This window comes from Pyrgilauda ruficollis, unplaced genomic scaffold (genome assembly GCF_017590135.1).
Source record: "Pyrgilauda ruficollis isolate IOZ18807 unplaced genomic scaffold, ASM1759013v1 scaffold118, whole genome shotgun sequence".
Taxonomy (NCBI): Eukaryota; Metazoa; Chordata; class Aves; order Passeriformes; family Passeridae; genus Pyrgilauda; species Pyrgilauda ruficollis.
Window position 1 is genome coordinate 1,096,546 of NW_024510099.1, and position 19,287 is coordinate 1,115,832.

Genomic DNA, 19,287 nt, shown 5'->3' on the forward strand with positions numbered 1-19,287 from the left:
GGGCCCGGCCGTGGGGCGGCAGCGGCGGAGCCCGGGCGCGGGGCGGGCGGCGCGGAGCAGCCGGGGTGCGGGGAGGGCCGGGCGCCGTCAGGGAGGGGCGCGATGCACTTGTTGAAGCTGGACCGTCGCTGGAATGTGAAGCATGCCCGGCACCGTCTCCGGGACCCGGTGCCACGGGCGCCTGCTCCTCTGCCGTCCCGTTGCAGCGGGCGCGGGCAGCCCGGCGGTGCCGCCGGCAGGGCAGGGCGGCGCACGGAGCGGCTCCGGCGGCGAGAGCGGCCGGAGGTGTCGGGGCTCGGGAAGGAGCAGCGGCTGGCCTCGACCCACCGGCTGGGGATTCGTACCGGGGCTCAGACACGCCCGCGCCCAGGAAAAAACCCTGGGGTTAAATGGTAAATTTGTTCGGCAGAGGTTATGCTTTGGGAACCTTGTGCTGTCCCACGGATTTATTCTTTTTTTCCCCCTCGGAGTAAAAGCATGAGGTGTTACAGCTGTGGGCCACGCTTGCTTTGCTTGGTTGTTTTTAAGAGGTGCTGTTGGTATCTTGGTTTGTACATTCCAGTTAAGATCTGTCCTTTTCCTCTCAGTTTATTGTAGTTTGCTCTTCTGAGGTTATGCAAGATCAATAAGTCATTACTTATTTATGTTTCTAGTAACACAGTTCTAATGAATGCAAAGAATCTATTCTGGCAATACATTTTTCTTCAGCCAGTATTTCTGTAATCTTTAATTCATGGTGATAAATAGATAAAATGAATTTCCTTGGTTGTCTGTAGATCCGAGCAAAGGGATAATGAGCCGCCTGCTTGTGGGCAGGAGGAACGTTCAGAGCACCAAGTTTTAATCGCTTTTTGGTCACAAAAGTGAGGACTTTGCTCTGTTAACACGAGTGGCTGTCCTAAGTAAGCAGGACATCATCGTATTACCTGCTCTTTTGTGTTGGGTGGTGCGTTGTGTAAATCGTAGGCTCTGCTTACAAAGCCGATTGCTGCCTGCAAGCCCTCGGGTGAAAACTGCAGCCCAGTGATGGCCCAGAGGCGGTGTGGGGATGGAAGGACGTCAGCAGAGGGGATGCTCTTGGCGTCAGGCACGCTGCGGATCCTGTAGTTTGGCGGGTGAGAGGAGGTAGCAGCTGCTGGGGGATGCTGCGGCTTCCTGTGTGCGGAGTTCCAGGGCACTGGCTGTGTAAACAGAGCCGGGGAAGCGAGAAGACAGACAGTGATGTTCTGCAGGGATGAGTGCCGTCCCTCACCTGGGTCTCAGAGCAAAGCAGCGCCTCTGTTTCAACTCCAAAATACCTCTTTTCTGCCGTAGTACTACCACTAATGTTCAGCTTCACTGAACCTTGTCTGGGAAAACCCATTTGTAAGCAGCGTGCCTTCTGTTCATGCTGCAAGTGCTCTCTGCTTTCCGGAACTGCAGGGTAGATCCTGTTGTTACGTGGCTGTGAAATCAGGGTAAACCAGGTCAGAAAGATGAAGAACATTTTATCTGAATAATCCAGATATAATGGTAGAGGAAGATGGGAAAGGACTTTTATCTTGGACAGAGCAAGACTAAACTGAAAAAAGTGTAACTTCAAGCTGTTAAGCAGCGAGGCATGATGTTGTAACAGTAGTGCTCGGGAAGTACTGCAATATGCTGGAATACTACAAAATGTAGTGCAGAGATGCAAAGGTTTTTAAAGGCTTGTTAACATGTGAAAAAAATACAGGGGAAATAAGGTTCTGTGCTTTTGCTTAAAAGCTTTGTATACATGATAGTGCTGAGCTGAAAGTGGCTGCACTTAAAAAGTCCTTGCAGTAGCTGAAGCATTTGTGCAACTCTTACTCTGCTGTTGCTGTAAGGAAAACACAGAAGCTGCACATTTTGCTCAGATAATAATTCTCTCAGGGAGTGCACATATAAAAGCAGGTCACAAGAAACTTGGAATAAGGAGACCCTCTCAGCCCTTCTACGGGTAAGCACTGCATGAAGAGGAGAAACAAGTCACTCCACTGAGTGACTTGTGCAATAAGTATGGTCCTATTAAAAAAAAAAAAAAAAAAAAAAAAAAAAAGGTATTTCTCATACCTTCATACCTGCCTTCCTGGTTTGCATAAAAGGCTGAAAAGGTTTTCTAAGAATGTGCCCCGTGCCTACACTAGAAATCTCACATGAGGCATTGTGTGAATTGTTGGAGGCTCTATTAGAGAAGGATATGTGCTTTCAATGGGTTAATTGCCAACTTGTCTTGACCTGTTTTCAAGCATATGTTGTGAGTGCTTGGTTTCTCCTAAATAGCTGAAATGCTGCTTAATTGGGAAACTCTCAATCATTTCTTAGATCAGTTCATACACTGGCATTCTTGGTAATCCTTAGTTGTAAACACCCTTTAAAAGGAAGCTTTTAAGGGCACTGAAGCTAAGCTGGTTTTGTGTGTTGCTGAAGTGAACTGTTAACCAATAACCTGTTGTCTTCAGTTGCAGCAGGGAAGGTTCTGTGACAGCCCTTGGATGCCGTGGGGTCTGTGACAACCCTTGCATGCTGTGATACCCCCTTAGGAAGCAGCACAGGTGTGCACTGAGTGTACTGCCTGGGACATGAGTTGGGATGGGGCTGGTAGGATGTGCCCCTGTCTGTCAGCTCACGAATCTTACTTTGTTTCCTTATCCATCTATTACCGGTCTTTATCTTTGGCTGCAGGCTCTTTGAGGCAGAGATAGTCTTGCCTATCCAAGGTACCCCACAAGAACTCACCAACGGTCTTGTAATATAAACAATAAATAACAGATTTTGCTATGCAGGGCACACAGGCAATGGTACCTTAAACTTGCATGTTACCAGTTCCAGGTGCTGAGCAGTCCAGGGATGAACATTGTTTGCAGGAGTTTGTCCATGTGGAACAGGGCAAACAGTCTTATGTGTGAATGTAGGTGATCTGTAGGGTCAGGCTCAGCCTTTCCTCCTTTGCAACATTCAGGACCTCACTGTCAGGCAGCTGTAGACTGGTGGAGTTCAACTGCTACACCCAATAGCAACAATGAACACAAAACTGTCTGGAATACTGGAAATGCCGTGGTCATGACTGACCAGACAACAGTCTTACCAAAAAAAAAAAGCCAACCTCATCTCAGGTACGATGTCTGGCCTTTATAACCAATGAACAGAGGTTGGCTGAGATGGTACTGAGCTGATGTGATTGCAATTCTTGGTAACACTGATACCAGGGATACTGGAATGTCCCCTTACAGCATCATTTCGGCACCATCAACAGATACGGCTGTCTAAAGATGAGTACCATGCACAACCAGAGGAAGCAAAAGGAAACTTCATTTAGTGATTTTTCATGCCCTGCTGACAGCTGCCATAAGGCTGTAGCAGTTGTATACTTTCCTTGGTAAGAATATTGTATTTTTCAGAGAAGTCATTTTCTGAAACCAGTTAATTAGGACAGTTATTTCTGGCCGTGGCATTTGTAGAGAACAGAAGGCATGATTGTTCTTATATTTGTTTCTCTGAGTCCTTTGATCGACTAGAAGCTCTCAATGCTTTACGCTATAAATTACCTCAATCCTTTGGCAGTTCATTTCTTTTCTTGTGTACTTGGTTAGGAAAATGCAGAAATCCTTGTGACTCAGCTACAGACTACTATAAATTATGAAGAAATGGGGGAGGGGGTCACATTTCACGTTAGGAAAGGCAATTCTAGGAGGATGGAAGGATACTGGTTGCTAAATTTGAGATAAGCATCTTACAGTATCTCAAAATCTGAGCAGCTGCTGCCACCTAGAGATGCACGAACCACACAGGGTGCTCGGGCTGCCTCTGGCAGGGGAGCCTGCGCCTTGAGAAGGAGTTAATCCCAGTCCTTACTCCACAGTTTAGATTTAGTACATGAGTGCAGACTTTTTTTAGCCCTGTACTTGATGATTACCTGTGAATCCTGTTCTAGTGATGCAGGTAACTAAGTTTTATACAGTCTTCCTCGTGTGCCTTAAGTAGGTAAGCAAAGAAGCATCACTTTCAGTAAAGCATTTGCTGATTTAATTTAGACTGCGCCTAAAGAAGTATTTGCAAGTGAAATTTATAAGGGTTTGGTGCAGCTGCTGCTGAGGCTCCATAGCCTTTGTAAAGCCTACACCAATAATATGCAGCGTAGAATTAGGATTTAAGGATTTGAGTTCGGTTGAAGGTTGGTTTGTTCCCTATCCCATCTTTGAAGTCTACTGGTTGGGGACTGTCCTTTAGTATATATTTGCTGGAACAGGAAAAAAGTGATTTCCCCAAACGTATGAACTCAGCAGCCTTTAGATTGGTTTCACTAGATTGAGAATTTTCTCAACTTAAAAGTTAAGTATCAAAGTTACGTTGAATATGTAGCTATTTATTACTATCTCAAATCAACATGGAATACACTAGTATCTGTTCCTTGTTTTTTTGTTTTGTTTTGTACATCAACCTGCTATAGCAGTTTTTTCCTCTACATTTGAGAGAAAAGCAGTGTTCCCTACTTAATTTGTTTCCTGATTACAGAGGAGAAACAATGAGCCTTTTTTACCCCCTGAACTCCTAATCTCATGTTCAGTTATTTCTGTTTGACTCTTAGAGACCCGGTGTGTTATGGGGCTTTTATAATAACTGCTAGCTCTCAGCTATCAAATGCCTACTGGAATAAGCAAATCAACAGAACTAAACCTGGAGCTGATAACATCATCTCACAGAGCCCCAAAAATGCGACCCACTAGTTAATTGCATGTACTGTATAAATTTCCAGGTGATGGATTTTAAAATTTCTTAAGATCTTTGAAGGCTGTCAGTGGGATTGGGATAAGAGCTTAAGCCAAAACTTCTGAGGGAACAGAATTTTCGTGTGGGAAACTGAGAAACTGTGATGCAGGGATATTTGCCACAAGTCAGGAGGCAACTGTGAACTGCTTATACCATATCAGGGTGCGTGAGAGTTGTAATACCAAACTAGAGTTTGAAAAACTATTCTTGGCTCACTGGAGTTCCACATCAGCCTCAACCTTTCCGGTATGTGCACTGAGTTACAAGTAGGCTTTGCATGAATGCAGGAGGAATCTGGGAAGAAATTGAACTAGGCAAAACCTTGAGCAAAATGCTGTTATGTGCTCTTTATTAATTCAGCATGAAAAAGACTCAACCCAGAATCCTTTACAATATATCTTTTAAAAGTGAGTTAAACATAATCTCGTGTGCATATTGTGCCTTATCTAATGTGATCTAAACCCTGGGGTTTTTTTAAAACCGCTCCTGGAGAAATGCTGTTTCATCTTGATCAAGAAAATAGAGGTTCTGATCTCTGGATTCCTTAGTCTGTTATGCCATTCGTTTTTTAAGCTTGGTGCAACATCTAGTATCCATACGCTTAGTTCATCCATCTTTACACTAGCCGTGGTGCACTTGTAGAGTGTTCAGTACATGATACACTGTACAGAAGAAAGGAAATGAAACCTAAACTTTATTGAAAGGCTGGCTTAGTAAAGCCAAGCTCTCACTGTACCACAGGAGTGTTGTAGGCACAGAGTTTGTGGCGATTGGGAGAGGGGCTGTGGCCCAGCCTCATCCCCGATGGCTCCAGCTGTGCAGGACAGGGGAACACTGTTAAAGGTGAGGAGCCATGGAGTGCCCAGGGGTGCTGAGCAACCACACAGGGAGCAGAGGGCACACAGGTGCAATGCATGCAAGATCAAGAGTATAAAAGCTTGTACTGAGGAACAATAAAGAGCACATGCCTGAAGCCTCCTTCTGTGTTGGTTGTGGCTCCACCATTTCTGACGCAGAAGTGCGTGGATGCTGTTGGGATGAGTGACAGGACTTGTTTTGAAGTATTTCTAGGTAATTCTGCCTGCTGGCTGCCTCCATTAAGACTTGGATCATCTCGTGCTATTTACATTCCTTCTGAGTTGATTATCCAGTTTGACTGAGCCGTAAATGCTGAGAGAAATGCTGTTTGATAGAATTTGTACTGAGAGCGCCAGTGTGAGGAGGAAGCAAATTCAATAACAAGTTGGAGCTGGCAAGAGTGATTTAACCAGAACCTGTGCCAGGAAACTGTGGTGAGCTATGAATGTCCTCCTGAACATCATGACCACCCTTTATCTCTATAATGGGTTGAACCAAAACTAGAAGTAAACACATCTGAAGTTCTGCATTTTTTGCTTTTCCACATATAAACATTACCATTTATGTCAATGTCATTTTTTGTTGTTATCAGCTTATGTGTCGTAGACTGGTGAAGGATTGTTTTTGTTTTATGGGAGGAAAAGAAGGATGCTTCACATGTTATTACAGCAGCAGAGCATTTACTGGTGTGGCATTGGCAAAGGGATGCCAATGAAAAGCTGCAAAGAGAAGAAGCAGGTGCTTCTTTACATCTTCCACAGACATACAGATTTTTTGACTAGCAAGAGATGTCTGGAAATGAACTTTCCCCTTAAAGGCTAATGATTGGCACATGAATTTAAAACAAGGAATGAAGCTGCCTTCCTTCAAAGACTTATTTTAGTCCTTTGTCTCTCTTGATTTTGCACTGATGATAAATTTCTGCTGTCCCCTGTGCAAAACTTTTTGCCATTGTAACTGCAAAAGTAGGAGCAATGTCACCAATGAACAAGGTTGTTGCAAAAGAATGAGTGAATTCCACACACCTCCATTAAAAAAAAAGGCAGAAATAATGTTTAAGAATAAGTTAGAAGTCTAAGCCTCCAAGAAGTCTGCCTTTGAGAGTGACAAACCTACAGGCAACATCTTGAAGTCCATAAACTTCAAGCATGAAGTCATATCATCTAGTTCTTAATCAATTTTGTCCAACATGGAAATGGTTGTGTATTTTTAACCTGCTCTGATTCCTGTAACTGTTACAAAACTTACAGGCTCTTTTCCTGGAAATACTATAAATCATTTTCCCTGCCTTTAGCTAAAGGAAGGACAGGTATGCAGTGAGACCTAGAAAACACAATAAATAACTTACATGTCTACTGAAATTAAACTTTGAAGCAAGTCTTCAGTTGCAAAGCACCACCAGACCTTTTAGTATTCAAATTGTGCTCACTAAAAAATGGCTGCCGGGGAACTGCTGGTATTCTGCATATCTTGTAATTTGTCACGACCAGACGTACGTCAAAACATGACCTGTAGTTTTTTTAAGGACTGTATTGAGCGATTGGCATTTTAACATAAAGCTGGATCTGTGGATGTGCATTGGGAATAAAGATGGCTGGAACTCACTCATCTTTTTTCCCTTTATTGCTGTGCTGCTACCCATATTACAGGTAGGCATAACCTTGCTGTTCTCCATTTTATCTAAATTAAGGATGACCCTTGGTACTTGCAAAGCTGCCTGCTTTGTGTTTGTAGGGCTGGTAAATACCTGCTTGTGCAATAGTACTTCTTTATGAGAATAGGTCTTTCCCAAATTTCATAACAAGTTTGCTGCAGGTAAAAGCAGTCTCTGGTCTGGATGAGTTAGGAACTTGTGTTGCATTTCAAATCTAACTTAGAGAATATTTATATTTTAACACTAGTTCTGTTTTCCTTGTTGCTCTTTGTTAGGTAGTGGTTGAGCCCACAAATTGGAAGCATGAGGCTAAAAGCTGAGAAATGCAAGATGAAGTAAAAAGCCATGTGGCAATAGCAGGAGTTTCTGCACCCCACCTTGGGCTCGTGACAACATGCCCTATAGTTAACCTACAGTCAGGGACTAATAATGACACAGATGGAAGTGAGCTAGCATATGTATTCAAAGTAATACCCCTAAGGTTTTAATCAGCATCTTTCTGTGTAGGCATTTAAATTGCTGTGGAGAGATTAGCAAAATATCCCTGTGGTACACATGGTAAAGGCAGCTTTGTGTAGTGGCTGAACTGAGATGGTTTGGGCAAGAGCTCCCCTGTTCTCCTCTGGTTCAGCAGTGACTTGCTGCAGTCTGGGGTTAAATGTTTAAAATACTTGTGGGCTTTTGGCTATCCAGAGGGAAAACAGTTTCTGATGCAGTTCCTTCTCATCTAAGGATGTTGGGATTCAGTGTTTGCAAAGCACTTTGGAGGCTTTGATAGCGTGTTCTCCAAAAAGTGGTGCACAATTGGAGAGTCACGACAGCTTAAGTACCAGATTTCTGAGCTTTGGCAACCTCTTTTCCTCTCTATAACTACTAATTATCTCTGGTGTGACATTTTTGCTTTTGATTTTGAATAGGATGGTGACTTCAACAGCTATTCTGTTATGTTGTCTGGGAGGGGGAGAATACTTAGCTGTTTCCAAGACTAATTGTGTAATTTAATGTTTCTTGCTTTAACTTTCTCTTTCCTCCCCCACCCCCAGCTATTAGAAGAGAAGCTGTCCTTCCCTGCAGCATAGTGGGATCTGCTTACATGAAGGGACAGGTATTGAAGTTTTTCTAGAGACGTGTTTATTTAAAGACTGAAATCTCATATACAAACCTACCCTTTGGAGCTTAAGGGCTCTTACAGTGAGAACAGTGCTTTGCTGGCAGCAAAGCCACTTGCTTCAGTGGGGGGTTGTGCATGAAATGGGACACCCAAGTGAGGAACATTAGGTGGTGTTGGGCTGGATTTTGCATACTTCTCTTTATAGACATGTCCAGGCTGTTTATGTGCTTGTATCAGTGAGGGAAGAGAAGAGCTAGCCTGCACACCTAGAAAGGTTTTTCCTTTCTCTTTAAACTGTCTTACCAAATATCCATGTATTCCCCAGGAGTCCTGAGGAAGCTGCTTTGCTGGAACCTGTAACATTTTGTTCTGATACAGCTATTAGCTGTAGTTTAGGCTGTGACCTCACCTGGTTTTCTGACCACATAAATACTGGTCACCTTTGCAACTGATATAAATCTATGAATGAAACGCTGTGGATTTATACCAGGCAGGGACTGTGTCCACTAGAATTAGGTCCGCTGGAACTTACTGCTTCAAGGAGCTTCCATAATTTTTGTGGCTATAATTCCCCATGATGCCACAATCTGTTATATCTAGTGGCAAGTATGAAAAGTCAGGAACCATGTAACTTCATTTGTAATTAGGAAAGGGAAGGTCCCAATGTCTGTGTAATTCACAGAAATCACAGTGTAACACTCCTTGGTGAAAGAAATTACATCATTATACAGCTGGGAGAATGCAGGAGTTGGATAAATTAATTTTTCCTGTAAGACTGCAGGTGCTTTTTTTTCTGTATGTTCCACTACATGTTTGTACCTTGAGCAGTACAACTAATGAAACTTGTTTTCAAACCCTCGCATCTTTGCCAGATGTCCCCTCCTCACTCCTTCTAGGGATTCCAAACCTTTTCCCTCTGTGGAGCTTGTGAAATGAAAGGGAAAACTCAGTGTTGTAAGTCCATAAGCCTGCACACTGGTGTTTGCCCAAGGATGGAGGAGAAGAGCTTATTTGGGTCACTCTCAGGTGCTGGCTTGCTGGTTATACAACGTGACCCTGGGTATCCCTCTGCTGAATCTGCCTGAAATTGGCCCCCAGATTTTTAAAACAGATTAGGAATAGAGTACCAGCCATAGCAAGTGCAGAAGTCTTGTTTCAACATGAAACCACTTAGAAGGTGGGGAAAAAAGGCTGAAAACTGTGATGCTTTGACATCTGTAGGAAGCTGTATTGTCATTGTAAGATATCATTGGTGAAAGAGCACTTCTTGCCCAAGTGTTTTCAGTACAGTTATGTTAACATACTGACATAACTTTCCAGTAGTGTTATCTCCACAGATAAAGCTGTTGTCACAGCAAGACAGATGCAGGGCTGGCTGCCCAGTGCAGTGGATTCCCAATAAGCAAATCCTTATATCGTTAAACAAGTCCTGGTTATTCTGTTAACACTGATTGAGGTGGCTGCAAACCTACAGATTTCTGCTTCTGCTCCCGTGTAACTTTGGACTTGAATACTCCCAGGAAGTGCTGTGGTACCTCAGAGTAAGCTTTTCTTCCTTGCCCTGTGTACAGAAATTATTTCCATGGAGATGCTGTGCTGACAGCTGGACTGAGCATGTGGCAAGAAAAATCCACACACAAGGGCAGACAGCCAAAAGATGACTGAAACTCCACTAGGAAATGCAGGAGAGCTGTTAATACCTGTCAGGGCTCTCACAACAAGCAGACCTGGTTTCTGGTTCGTGCACATCACAGTGTACAGCTGCATTTCAAGTACTGGCTGTGGCTGAAAGTGAGGTATTGTACAGTGGTGCCACACACAGTCAGGGGCTCAGCACAGGTAAGGGTCTTGCAGCAAGCAGGAATAGCCCTTGCTGTCCTCTCCTCACCCTGGTGAAAGCACTGCCTGCCCAAACCACTGCTAACTGCTCCATCTGATCATCATTAACCATTTCTTTTTAACCATTTCTTTTCCTTGGCAAATCTTCGCTTTTGTTCCTGTTGGGTGCCTAATGTTCTATAGGTCCTAGGAAGCTGCCACTTGCAGCAGAACTGATGCATGTGTGGGATGCTTTACATGCTGTTCAGTAGTTTGTAGGCACTCTGAGATCCAAGCTCAACTGGTGCAGGAACTCCTGAGTTGTTCCAGGGTGCTGGGCACATGTCACTGTTCAAGGGATCCAGCTTGTGCTAGATTGCACAACATGATCCATTCTGTTCCTGCTTCTGGGTGCCAATTATCTTGACTTCTGTGTGAGCTTCATGTGTGTACTTGGCAGAATAGCTTAGTCCTGTGATGATTCAGTGCAGTGTTTCGTACCAAAGAACCCTAGTGAAACAGAAGACAAACTACAGATGCTGCTCAAAGGTCTGAGGTTCTGCCTTAATGCTGTTTTGCACACAGGTTGAATTAGTATTTTATAAAGCTCTAGTGGCTATTGAAGCAAATGATTTCAGAGAACTGTAATTATCTGCCCCCATGGAGGGGGCATCTTGTCATGGAGTAATTACTTAAAAAATGGATTGGTTTCTGGGGGGGTGGGGGGAACTATGTACCCTGCACTATAGGTGGACCTTCCTTTCACAGGGGTTGCTTTAATGTTACTTCTGAATGACCACAGTAATGGCATGGACATACCTTGATGTATACTCTAAAGACATAAATGCAATTTTCTGAAGTCAGTTTTGAAATTGGAATTTGCTAACGCACAAGTTTTGGGCTTAGAAGTAACATCCCTACTGTATAGTATTTGTGACATAGGAGTAGAAGTGCAACATGTTGCTCTGCTTTTCAGAGTACCATGGGTAGAAACAAACCTGTTGGTAGTGCTTTTATTTGTGTAGGATATTCATTGAATACCTTGGGATTTCAATGTGAAATTTTGGCAAAACATGTTGTGGTGAAGCACATGGTGTTTGGTGGAAGTGGTGGCACACACAGGCTCCTTTGGGAGCTTCTTTGAGTACAGCTGGAATCACAGGATCCTGTGGTTTGGGTGCCCCAAGTGTGGTACCTGCTTGAACAGCTGCAAAGGCAGTAAGTGTGTCGCTGGATCACTCATCAGTTCCCATTAGCACAGCATTAAAAAAGTGCACATCTTTTCTAAAGATGTTGTCTCTCTGAAAATATGATACCATCTGTGATTCTGGTCTGGTTTCTTCACTTGTGCCTACTGTCAGAACTCATCCTTCCTGTTCACTGGTATGGGCAGACTGGGTCTGAGATGTGTCCAAGAGAGATCCTGCTGGGAACACCTTGCAGTCCTGCACTTAGCCAATTTAAGTATAATTAAGTGTGTTTGCAATGAATCTGCTCTGCCCTCATTAAAGCAGCTGAATTCTCACTCAGCAAGTGTTTGAGGTCTGTGTGAATATCTAGGAAGGTATGAGCAAAGTCTGTAGGAAACTCTTGATACATGGCTCTGTGAAGGATCAGGACTGTGATGTCATGGCATTATTATTTTGCCATTATTTTCTTTGGGTTCTTTCTCACCTCTGGTTGTCAGAAGCTGTGATTCCTGTATGTACTGAGGAGAGAGTCCAATAAAACCTTGGAACCCCACAAAAAAATGCCTTGTATTCCTTCAGACAGATGCATGCTTTTCCAGAGCCAATACAGACATTGCTTGAGTTTGCTCTCGGAGGCTGTACCACAGGCAATATTTAGAAACATAAGATGAAAGCAAATTTCTCATGCTAAAAGTTGTAGTTAAAGTTAACACTACTTGTAAATTTGCTTGCTGTTTATCTTGGACTTCAAAATACTTCATAGTCTCTGCTATCTCTGGCATTAAGACTAAGTAGATTTCATTACCTCAGGGAAAACCAACAGGAGAATAAGAATAAAATAGGTTTATTTTTCCTGACAAGAAGCACCAGCTTAGAAGAATACAAATTGTATATGGGTGTGCATGTGTATGTATTGGGGGGTGGGTGCTTTATTTGCAGTAATAAAATGTAATTATATAGTTTGCTGCATAAATAGCCTTGAGGATAAGTAGAGTGTGTCAGACATCCAGTTATGCATGTGATAAAGGTTAATACTATTTGTTCTCAGTACATTTAGTCTTTGCAAATCATGTGCTGACATGCATCCTATTTTGATATCTGTTCACACACTCTGGTAATGATGCATAAAGCAGAAACTCATGCCTGTGGCATTCAGTAGGGTTTAGTAAATTGAACTGTTGTGTAAAGAGCTTAGAAAATGGCAAGGCACAAAACGAATGTCACTTGCTGCTAATTTTATCTTCCTTCACGCACTACTTTCTGGAGATTAAAGCATGAATCTATTCACTACTGAAAGTTATTTCAACTCACATGGCACATATTGGGATGCAGGAAAGCAAGTACATGTTCACAGCTATTCCTTAGGTCCCTTTGCTGGAAATATAACCTGCTAAGCTGCTGGATTTCTGCTTAAAATACCTAAAAATAATGAAATAAAACAATTAAGTGATGAATCTTCTTTAAATACAAATACTGAAATGAATAGTGCAGCAAGGTAATTGACTGCATATGTAAAGTAGCTGTAGCTAATTGACATGACCTTCATTTAATGAGCCTGCTTCCCATTAGTGGAGATGCCTGCCACAGTTCCGTGTCCTTGCTCTAGCTGGAATTGTTGGACTTTATTGGGGTGAGAAGTAGGTCACATCTTCCTGAGATCCACTCCAGTGGGTGACCTCTTTTCATTGCCCCAGCTTCACTGTGCTGTGTGAAAGCAGAGGGGACGTTCTGGTGGCCATGAGAATGGAGTGTTCACCAAGCTGGTCTCGGGTGTGGTTTCTGACAGACACACCTCGTGTCCCGAGGGAGCAGTTCCAGCTGGCTCTGGGGGGCTGCTGTGTGTCTGTGTTGTGCACGTTAGTGGGTGTGCAGTGCCTGGGACAACAGCTGGGCCAAGATCTCTTCTCCTGGACAGGTCTGCAGTCTTTTATGACCAGAGGTGTGGCTGAACAGGAGTGCAGAAGGGTTGCAGCCTTTACTTGTTGTTTCTAGAAGGTGTGGAGTAGAGACCTGAACCTCCTACACCTGAGAAGGGAGGGAAAATGAGTGTATTGTAGGATTACAGACTGATGTTGTAACATCTGTGATTTTTTTTTATTGCGTGTTTCTGGGTGCACATCTTACTACAAGTAGTCATGGCTACACTGTTTGTCTGGCACTCAGATGTACTGATGCCCTCAGAAGATGCAGTATCAGCCAGGTTGCTCCAGTTAAGAAAAACTCAGCGCTGGTGAGCCTCCGTGGGAAATAGCGGCTCAGTCTGCCAGGCATGGATGTACGCAGAAATCCTGGGCCATCTCCGTGCAGGGCCTCTCAGTGGTGGGTATGCCCAGCACAGAGAGGATCAATATCTTGCTCAGTAATAGCAGGATGGGAAAATAGGAAAATAAGTCTTCTCCCGTGTTCCCAGCCCAGTTCCCCTTCCACACAGGGTGGCACACTGACTGGCTCATAATCAGAAGGATGTACACAATATGTTAATGTTTGGGGTTTACAAGACACTTAATGTAACAGTATCTTTAATCTTTATAATATAATGCAATATAAAGAAGGTTTGGTGGTTAGAGAACAGAGAGGAAAAGGACTGGAAGCTGCCATCCAAAGTGTTCCAGTGACCTTATTGGTGCTGCATTGGGATATTAGTCCTGCCTCATTAAGAAAGAGATGAACCATGCTGTCGCAGTTTGATGCTGGCTGAATGCTGGCACCCATGAAAAAAAAAACTCTTCATCCATTCTCCTCTGCTATAGTTGAGCAGAGGAAGGGCAGAAAAAACCCAAAGGGGCTCATGAGTTGAGGTAAGGATTGGAAAGAAACACTTTAAGGGCAAAATAGGCTCAAAACTTAAAAGGTATTAAAAAAAATCACTTCTGTGGCTGGCTTATTCCCTCCTCATCCAAAAATTAGGCCAGGTAAAACCAACACACATGCATTCGTGTGTCAGTTCAACACTAGCTGAAAGGTTGTGGGACTCTACCCATGAAGTGAGATATCTTATTCTGCTATAGCACGTTGAACTAGTCGATTTTTAGAAACTGCTAATACAAATTGCTATGGTCTCTAAAATGAAGATATTTCCCAGGTGATAAAATACTACACCCTTGTATTAAATCACTTGATATAATGTTGCTGCCAAAGATAAGGACTCTGTATAGTGCTCAAGTCGCTGCCAAGATAGAGAGAAGAATGTTTTTACATCCTGCTTCTGGAGTTCAGTTTAGTCTGGGGCTCACTTGCAGAGCAGTAGATGTTTGATCTGTGGTTTCTTGCTGGCAATACTCCTTTATCTGTGCTGCTAAAGCTTACTTTGACATGCTCCTCTACAGTTTTAATTGGGAGGAAGGGGATTGGCTTTTAAGCACTGTATCATCAGTATGTTATGTGGGTAATGCCTGTCTAAAAAATGTTGGTTTTCAGAATCTAGTTGTACACAATTTCTCGCAGCTTGCTGTGAGTGAAGCTGCACAGGCGCTGTTCTGTTCTCACCCTGTGCCAGGTGAACAGCCCAGTGACAGCAGTGAAGGATGTGGCCTGGTCCAGGGGTGGTTCTCTCCTTTGTTCACCTGTCTAACTTGAAAAGCCCTGATCAGCTCCAGCTGCTGTGCTTACCTGCTGGGGACAAACTTCTCCCTGCTCTGTGCAGGTCGTGGTGCCCCTTGTGCCCTCTCTCTTGTGCCCTACGTGCTCAGAGAGACTGTCCCACAGAGTCAGGAACTGGCCAGGACCTCTGGGCACTGCTTCCATAAAAATAACAGCAATTTGGTCAGGAGCCAGAAGATCTGCTTTCTGTTCATTGCTCTGGTGGCCACAGAGTGAGTGTTTGGGGTTCTTTTCATTTTAGGTTTTATATTAAACAATTCTCTGAAGAGAGAGTGTATAAATATTATTTTTCTGTCCCACTGGCTCTGCATTTGTATGTTAGCTGAGCCACCCATTTCAAGACAAGAAGAGTTGTTTTATGTCTCATTTGGTAAAGGAAGACTAGCAATCTTTTTCCTTCTTTTGTAAATCACCTCTGTAAATCTTCTTTTGTAAATCACCTCGCCTCTTTTCCTCCCCTTTGAGGAAGAAATCTGACACTCCCTGTAGAATGTTTTAAAAATCCCAACAGGAAAAAAAACCTGCAAAATATTAATGTTCTGCATGGTTAGAGCAAACACTGTGTTCCTGTGAGTCACAGATGTCAGGTTTGTTTAATCTTAATAAATCTATGCCACAACAACACTCTTAAACAGGAAGGGGGATGGAGGGATGAAGGAAGAGTTGTGCTGGGTTAGAAAGGATTCTTGGCCAAAATCTTGTTTAGTGGGGGTCTGGAGATGAGGGGAGCATGGACATAAACCTGAACGCTTCCCACCCTGCCTTCATTAAGTACATTTTGGGCATTGCCTTTCTAGTGCACATTTCATTTTATTTGTATGTTTTATGATAAATTGCCTTTCCATGTTAAGTCATAATAGTACTCATTTCCCACAGTACATTTGCTGCAGATAAAGTAAGTCTTTTTACATAGCACCCTGTTGGCAAACAGAAATAGCATTTACTCCAATGGATGTTGCCAAGTATGAGGTACTTCCAAATGAACTTCAAAAGCTCTGAAACATGCATTAGCTGCTTTTTCAAAAATGTGGACAATGCCATTGCTTTCTAGCAAACAGAACTGGTGAGAAGAGGGACCTGAAGGAAAAAAATAACAACTGGATGTGCTAGATGTTGTAGTAGTGCTGGGGGTCAGACAGAAGGCATGGCTCTCTGTCACTGCAGGATTTGGGGGCCGTTCTTGTAACAGGACTTAAAGCATCTACTCTGCACTTGAGGAAACAATTTCTACCTGAGCAGCCTTAGCCAAGCACTTGGGAAGGAGTTCATGTGAGCTCCCCACGGCTGGGAGTCCTGACAGGAGAGAGCTGTGCTGATTCCAGCCTGATGAGGGATTGCCTTGCCAGCACTCCTCTCTGGTGCTACCCTCCCCTCTCAGTGAGGACAGAGATGAGCATACCCATAAACCCTTAACGTGTGCCAGATTTTGGGGCAGAATGTGAGAGAAAACACAGGCAAACTGCTGTGTTTCAGCGTGGCAACAGGGCTGGTGATGCTGGGGTTCATGATGGCCTCTGGGCTCTAACTAATGCTTGTAAGGTGTGAAGAAATGCTTTGCCCACCTGAGGACAGGTGGTGTGGGGCCCTGGAGAAGCACAGAGCAGTGGTTCTGCCGCTGTCACTTCAGAGTGGCTCTTGCCAGCTCTGTGTTCCAGCACGCCCTTTCCGTGCTGTTCACGTGATGCAAGCATCTGTCCTGCTCGACTTTACTGCTCCAGGCCACTTTCTTGTTCTGCATTTATGTGTGTGTACCTTCTAGGTTTAGATGAGAAATTGACCTGCAGAGACCTCAGAATTGTATGGCTTCTTCCCATGTTTTGAAGATGGCTGTCAAAACACAAATGCAGTTTATCCTGGTGCTGCTCAGTTGTTTGTTTGTTTGGGTTTTTTGTGGGCAGAATTGTGAACTATTTTCTGCCATAGAGAGATCCTCAAAATCAAGTATTTACATTTGTGCTTGAAATGGAAGTCTTGCCTTTCACAGCTGTGAAGCTGCCTTTTATTGCTGAAATGTTGTATTGCTAAATAGCAGTTCTGCTTTTGCTGTTCTTGGAATAGGTGTAATTGGTCAATAAAGAAGGATTCTGTCTAGTATCTAATCTAATACTTGCCTCAGAGGGATTTTAGTGTGTAAGAACCGAGGGGCTGGGATCTATGTTGCCTGTGCTGCAGCCTCTGTTTTTTCTGAAACTCTAATTTAAAGAATACTCTTTAACAAGATAATGCTTTATCACTGGTAATGAGTTGCAACTGCATGCAGAACACCTCTGTAGAAAATGCACAGTCTTGTGACAACTTGGGTGAATTTTTATTACTCCAAACCTTGTAAATTAATTTATTTCTCTTGGTTTTTACAGTTCCACCAAGTGAGAAGAGTGATGACCATCCTTTTCTTTACTATGGTTATCTCATACTTCACTTGCATGAAAGCTGCCCCAATGAAAGAAGCCAGTCTAAGAGGACAAGGCAGCTTGGCTTACCCAGGGCTCCGGACCCACGGGACTCTGGAGAGCATCAACGGGCCCAGTGCTGGTTCCAGGGGCCTGACGTCGTTGGCAGACACTTTTGAACACGTCATAGAGGAGCTTCTAGACGAGGAGCAGGACATCCAGCCCAGCGAGGGAAACAAGGATGCAGACTTGTACACATCCCGAGTCATGCTGAGCAGTCAAGTGCCTTTGGAACCCCCGCTGCTGTTCCTGCTGGAGGAGTACAAAAACTACCTGGATGCCGCGAACATGTCCATGCGGGTGCGGCGGCACTCGGACCCGGCGCGCCGCGGGGAGCTGAGCGTGTGCGACAGCACCAGCGAGTGGGTGACGGCGGCGGAGAAAAAGACTGCGGTGGACATGTCCGGGGCCACCGTCACCGTGCTGGAGAAAGTCCCCGTGCCCAAAGGCCAGCTGAAGCAATACTTCTACGAGACCAAATGCAACCCCAAGGGGTACACAAAGGAGGGCTGCAGGGGCATAGACAAGAGGCACTGGAACTCGCAGTGCCGAACTACGCAGTCTTACGTGAGAGCTCTCACCATGGATAACAAAAAGAGAGTTGGCTGGCGCTTCATAAGGATAGACACTTCCTGTGTATGTACATTGACCATTAAAAGGGGAAGATAGTGCATTCGTGTTGTATAGATTATATTGAGACAAAATTATCTATTTGTATATATACATAACAGGGTAAATTATTCGGTAAAAAATAATTTTATGGACTGCATGTATGACTGAAGTTTATACAGTACAGTGGTTACACAATCTATTTATTGAACATATTCATGACCTGAAGGGGAACAATAGTCATTTGCGCACAAGTTTAAACAAACAAACAAACAAAAAAAAAAAAAAAAAAAAAAAAAAAAAAAAAAACCAAAAAAAAAAAGAAAATCAAACGAACAAAAAAGTCTGCATTACATTCCTCCATAACATTGTGGTTTGTCGCCGTTGCCAAGAATTGAAAATAGAAAAAATTTAAAAAAAAAAAAAGAATAAAATTGCATGCTGCTTCAATTGTGAATTAATGATAAACTGTCCTCTTTCAGAAAAATAAATTGAACCAAAACATTCTGTTTACATTTTAGACAGTAAGTATCTTTAGTCTGTTAGTATATATGTTTACTGCTTCTAACTTCTGATAGCGTTGAAATTAAAACAATGTCAAGGTGCTGTTGTCATAGTTTTACTGTTTCTCTTTTACTTTTGAACTCCCATCAGATTGAAAAACAAAAAATTCATTACCTTATTCTGGATTAGAAAAAAATTTGGTTTTTGTATGTTGTGAAGGTGTTTGCAATAGCAGTCCGACTACTGACAAAAAATAATAAAAAGAGGCAACTGAAAAAGAATGGTGATGTTCCACTTCACATTGTTGAACTTCAGGCTTAAAGACAACACCTATTTAACTGTATGGCAACATGCTTTTTTAGTTGTTGGGGGGGTGGTTTGTTGTTGTTGGGTTTTATTTTTGTCTTTCTTTTTCAATTTTCAGTCTTTTGAGACATGCATTTGCTTATACCATGTTTGCTTGCGTTTGAGAATTTTTTCCCCCCTTTTCTCCCTCTGGAGGGACATTGGTTGTGATCTTCAAGTATTTCACTTACCATAGAACTGGAGCTTGTCATGTAGAGAATATTCTATAGTGTTCAGAGCAATTATTTTCATATAATAAAAAACTGTGCTTGGATCAAATGTCTTGGTGGAGCACGGTGAGAGTGTCACTAGAAAAAAGGGTCTAGCAAAGAGGATGGCGGGTCTGAAATCAGGCTGGTTGTGGGACTTTGTAGCTCA

At 43.3% G+C, this 19,287-nt stretch overlaps 1 protein-coding gene across 3 annotated transcripts in view; it reads left to right on the top strand.

The window, feature by feature from the left end:
• Positions 1-18,314, top strand: part of BDNF (brain derived neurotrophic factor) — a 38,081-nt gene extending 19,767 nt beyond the window's left edge. Inside the window, exons 1-2 of one of the 3 annotated variants that reach the window (XM_041485025.1) lie at positions 68-392; positions 17,359-18,314. In XM_041485025.1, the coding sequence (XP_041340959.1) occupies positions 390-392; positions 17,359-18,120 (765 nt within the window). In that variant the 5' untranslated portion in view covers positions 68-389 and the 3' untranslated portion in view covers positions 18,121-18,314. Of the gene's footprint in view, positions 1-67; positions 393-10,208; positions 10,233-17,358 lie in introns of those variants that run through there. The other 2 variants (XM_041485044.1, XM_041485034.1) reach the window with 2 other exon arrangements.
• Positions 18,315-19,287: the final 973 nt, after the last annotated feature.